This window comes from Amblyraja radiata, chromosome 15, assembly GCF_010909765.2.
Source record: "Amblyraja radiata isolate CabotCenter1 chromosome 15, sAmbRad1.1.pri, whole genome shotgun sequence".
Lineage (NCBI taxonomy): Eukaryota > Metazoa > Chordata > Chondrichthyes > Rajiformes > Rajidae > Amblyraja > Amblyraja radiata.
Window position 1 is genome coordinate 52601216 of NC_045970.1, and position 4549 is coordinate 52605764.

General features: G+C 50.1%; 1 protein-coding gene across 1 annotated transcript; it reads left to right on the top strand.

The window, feature by feature from the left end:
* Nucleotides 1-259: 259 nt before the first annotated feature.
* On the top strand, nucleotides 260-4344 carry LOC116981556 (zinc finger protein 235-like). Its single transcript, XM_033034665.1, has 2 exons — nucleotides 260-570; nucleotides 2499-4344. The coding sequence occupies exon 2, from the start codon at nucleotides 2851-2853 to the stop codon at nucleotides 3775-3777; it is 927 nt and encodes a 308-aa protein (XP_032890556.1). The 5' UTR covers nucleotides 260-570; nucleotides 2499-2850; the 3' UTR covers nucleotides 3778-4344.
* Nucleotides 4345-4549: the final 205 nt, after the last annotated feature.

Genomic DNA, 4549 nt, shown 5'->3' on the forward strand with positions numbered 1-4549 from the left:
AGACAATAGGTGCAGGAGTAGGCCAATCGCCCCTTCGAACCAGCAGCGCCATTCAATGTGAACATGGCTGATCATCCACAATCAATACCCCGTTCCTGCCTTCTCCCGATATCCCTTGACTCCGCTATCTTTAAGAGCTCTATCTAACTCTCTTGAAAGCATCCAGAGAACCGGCCTCCACCGCCCTCTGATTTCTATGAAGCCCACGCAGTCACAAAGAGAATGTGCAAACTCCATACAGGCAGCACCCGAGGTCAGGATGGAACCCGGGTCTCTGGCACAAGGAGGCAGCGGCGCTACATATGGCAAGTAAACATTTGCCATGAACACCGCAGCAAAGACTAAGACTCTGCTCAGCTGTTGCGGGTTTCAATGGCTGCGGATATTCCCAGAATTCGCAGCGCAACTGGTGGACCTGTTCTCAGGGCAACAGTCAATTGCGCAAGCGCAGAGGCGGACAGTATTGTGAACATGCGCATTAGAGGTCTGGGGATGACTGCTTGAGTGGATCGATCGCTGGCGGAGATCGAGATGGTCGACCCGGCACGGGGGCTGATTCCATTCGATTCGGTGCGTGCACAATGAACCTTTATAAATGTTTGGTGTCCGGTCAAGGCTTCAATTCAGGACCCATCGCCCCCGAGGTTACAATGCGTTGATAGGTCCGGCCAGTTATTACCGTCCTAGGGAATGCCTAGCCCGGCGCCATCTTTGTACAGGAATCTCTGAACGCTTGCGCGGCCATGTTGGTTAAGGGTAGGTACACAAAAATGCTGGAGAAACTCAGCGGGTGCAGCAGCATCAATGGAGCGAAGGAAATAGGCGACGTTTCGGGCCGAAGCCCTTCTTCAAACTGATGGGGTGTGGGGGGGAGTAGGAAGGAAAAAGGGAGGATGAGGAGCCCGAGGGCGGGGGGATGGGAGGAGACAGCTCGAGGGTTAAGGAAGGGGAGGAGACAGCAAGGGCTAGCAAAACTGGGAGAATTCAACGTTCATGCCATCAGGACGCAAGCAACCCAGGCGGAATATGAGGCGCTGTTCCTCCAATTTCCGGTGTTGCTCACTCTGGCAATGGAGGAGACCCAGGACAGAGAGGTCGGATTGGGAATGGGAGGGGGAGTTGAAGCGCTGAGCCACCGGGAGTTCAGGTAAGTTATTGCGGACTGAGCGGAGGTATTCGGCGAAACGATCGCCCAACCTCCGCTTAGTCTCCCCGATGTAATCAGCTGACATCTAGAGCAGCGGGTGCAGTGGATAAGGTTGGAGGAGATACAGGTGAACCTTTGTCGCACCTGGAACGACTGCTTGGGTCCTTGAATGGAGTCGAGGGGGGAGGTGAAGGGACAGGTGTTGCATTTCTTGCGGTTGCAACGGAAAGTGCCCGGGGAGGGGGTGGTACGGGAGGGAAGGGAAGAATTGACAAGGGAGTTGCGGAGGGAGCGGTCTTTGCGGAAGGCAGACATAGGGGGAGATGGGAAGATGTGGCGAGTGGTGGGGTCACGTTGGAGGTGGCGGAAATGGCGGAGGATTATTTGTTGTATTTGCCGGCTGGTGGGGTGAAAAGTGAGGACTAGGGGGACTCTGCCCTTGTTGCGAGTGTGGGGATGGGGAGAGAGAGCAGTGTTGCGGGGTATGGATGAGACCCTGGTGCGAGCCTCATCTATGGTCGCGGAGGGGAATCCCCGTTACCTGAAGAACGAGGACATTTCCGATGCCCTGGTGTGGAAGCGGAAGTGTTGCCGGGAGTTCCGCTTATTCCCACAATGAGATTGGCTCACTCGCTTCGTTGACACACCGTTGGCAGCGGGTGTGCAAGTTGAACATGGACCAAGTTACCTCCATCATTTAGAGTACAGTTCAGTGTGGCTTTGAACAGCGGGCAAGGAAGAGAGGGAGACTTTGGAGCGGTTACATTCAGTTGCACGATGAAGATACCAGAAATACAATGTGCATCAGAGGATAGAGGCAGAATTGATTGTAAAAACTGTGTCCTATAGAGACCTTTAAAATAATTGCAAGACGATTTACATTGTGTAAAGAGTGGCAAAGAGCAAAACGGATAATCTTTACTAATAAACCCTACTAGAGAGTAAAAAACAAAGTGCTTGAGTAGCTCAGCAGATCAGGTAGCATCTCTAGAAGGAATGGACATGTGGCGTTTTGGGTCGGGACTGTTCTTAGAATCCATAGGGGAGTTCTGAAGAAACGTGGAGAGCAGTGATGATGTGGAATTCATTATCTTTGAAATAAATAGCACGACACAGATGGAAACAACGATTGTGCAGATAGAGTTGAAGAAAAAGGGGTGGGAGGAATCTCACAGCTGGTATGGACTGTGCAAATTGAATTGCACAAGCCCAGAAGAATGAAGGAATATAGAATTGGAGTTGGTGCATTTGCTTTAGATTTGAGGAACAAAATTGTTCTACGACAGCTAAAATGATCTGATCTCTATTTGTATCCCCTATTTACAATAATGATTTTTGCAAACTCTTACAGGACATTAGAAGCAGGGGATTTGTGGTCTGGAATTTCAACAATGTGTCAAGATTGAATGTGTCAAGTTTGATGCAGTCGTTTAATTCTTCAAGATCTGAATATCTTTGGCATTTAAATATTTGTCCGTGGGAAAACGTTTCAAAGATTAATCTGACTGGATAAGCATCAGGAGGGAGATAAGACATACACACACCTGACTGAAAGTGCTTGAGAACTCTGACGTGGGAAAAGGCTTGAACTGGTTGGAATTCTTAAAACTATCCGCCTTGGAGTGACATCATTGACGTGTTCAAAGTACGGTGGAGGCTTCAACAGATAGTGAGGTTTGGAGCGATGCGCGGTTACGTGCACCATGGAGAAGCCGTGTAAATGTGGGGACTGCGGGAAGGGATTCAGTTACCCATCCCAGCTGGAAACCCATCGTCGCAGTCACACTGGGGAGAGGCCGTTCACCTGCACCGAATGTGGAAAGGGCTTTGCTCTGTCATCCAGCCTCCAGCTGCACCAGCGGGTTCACAGTGACAAGAGACCTTTCAAATGCACTGACTGTGGGAACTCTTTTAAAATCTCTGCCGACCTGATTAAACACCAGCTTGTTCATACCGACGAGAGACCGTTCTGCTGTCAGCACTGTGAGAAGAGATTTAGGCAATCCTCGCACCTCATTCAACACCGGCGAGTTCACACTGGGGAGAGGCCGTTCGCCTGTTCCGTGTGCGGGAAGGGATTCACGCATGCATCCAATCTCCGCACACACCAGCGGGTTCACACGGGGGAGAGGATATTCACCTGCACTGTGTGTGGTAAGGGATTCACTCAGTCCTCCAATCTGCGGACGCACCAGCGGGTTCACACCGGGGAGAGGCCTTTCACCTGCACTGTATGTGAGAAAGGCTTCACAAATTCATCCCACCTTCTGACACACCAGCTTGTTCACTTTGACAAGAGGGCATTTAAATGCTCTGACTGCGAAAAGAGCTTCAAAAGCACAAAGGATCTGCTGATTCACCAGCGCATCCACACCGGGGAGAGACCATTCACCTGCTCCATCTGCGGGAAAGGGTTCACCCTGTCGTCTAATCTGCAGACACACCAGCGGGCCCACAGTGGGGAGAAGCCCTTCAGCTGTTCTGTGTGTGGGAAGGGATTTAATCGATCCTCCAATCTGTTAAGACACCAGCGTGTGCACACCAGGGAGAGGCCATTCACTTGCACCATATGTGAGAAGGGATTTACTAGATCTTCCCACCTGCTGAGACACCAGCAAATTCACAAGTGAATGTTTAAGTTGGAATTGCCTCTATTTGCTGCTGTTGATCAAGTGTGGAAATTGAACCCTTTCTGCTGTGCGAGTCCAAATTGGCTCCTGCTGCTTGTTCCACCCCTTGTGATGAATCAGAAGTTTTTAATTCTGGATTTTCTGAAGTTGTTCACATTGTGTAGTTGTTTCGACGGCAAGGTTAACTGATATCCTGTTACCACAAGTTTGATTTTTGTCCTATGTGTTGCGATTATTTTGGCTCCCTTACCTGTGGACAAGTCCATGTTCTCAAGCCCTTCATCACCACCCCTCCATGCGTTGGATCAGAGAAAACAACATACGGCTACTCCAGATCCCAAAACATAGAACTGCCTGTGCTTTCCCACTGGCATGTTCTACACCCTCTTTGTTGTGGGAACTGAGCATCACTCCTGGAAACTGCATCAGAATTTGGATTTGCAGATGCTGTGTGAAAGCAGGCCCATCATCCCACGTCGACCAGCGATCAACATGTACACTAGCATTATCCAACACACTAGGGACAATTTAGCCTTAGCCTAATTAACCTACAAACCTGTATGTCTTTGGAGTGTAGCAGGAGAGTACCCGGAGAAAACCCACATGGTCACAGGGAGAACATACAAACTCCGTATAGACTGCACCCACATTCACGATCGAACCCGGGTCTCTGGCGCTGTAAGGCAACAACTCTACCACTGCACCACTCTGCCGCCCTAAAATGTCATGCATTCAGAAAAGCACTTCCCAGCCAAATAATCCGGGGAAATGT

Bases quoted from the DNA above. Each gene is read 5' to 3' on its own strand.
- LOC116981556 (XM_033034665.1), top strand. From the start codon at position 2,851: ATGGAGAAGCCGTGTAAATGTGGGGACTGCGGGAAGGGATTCAGTTAC.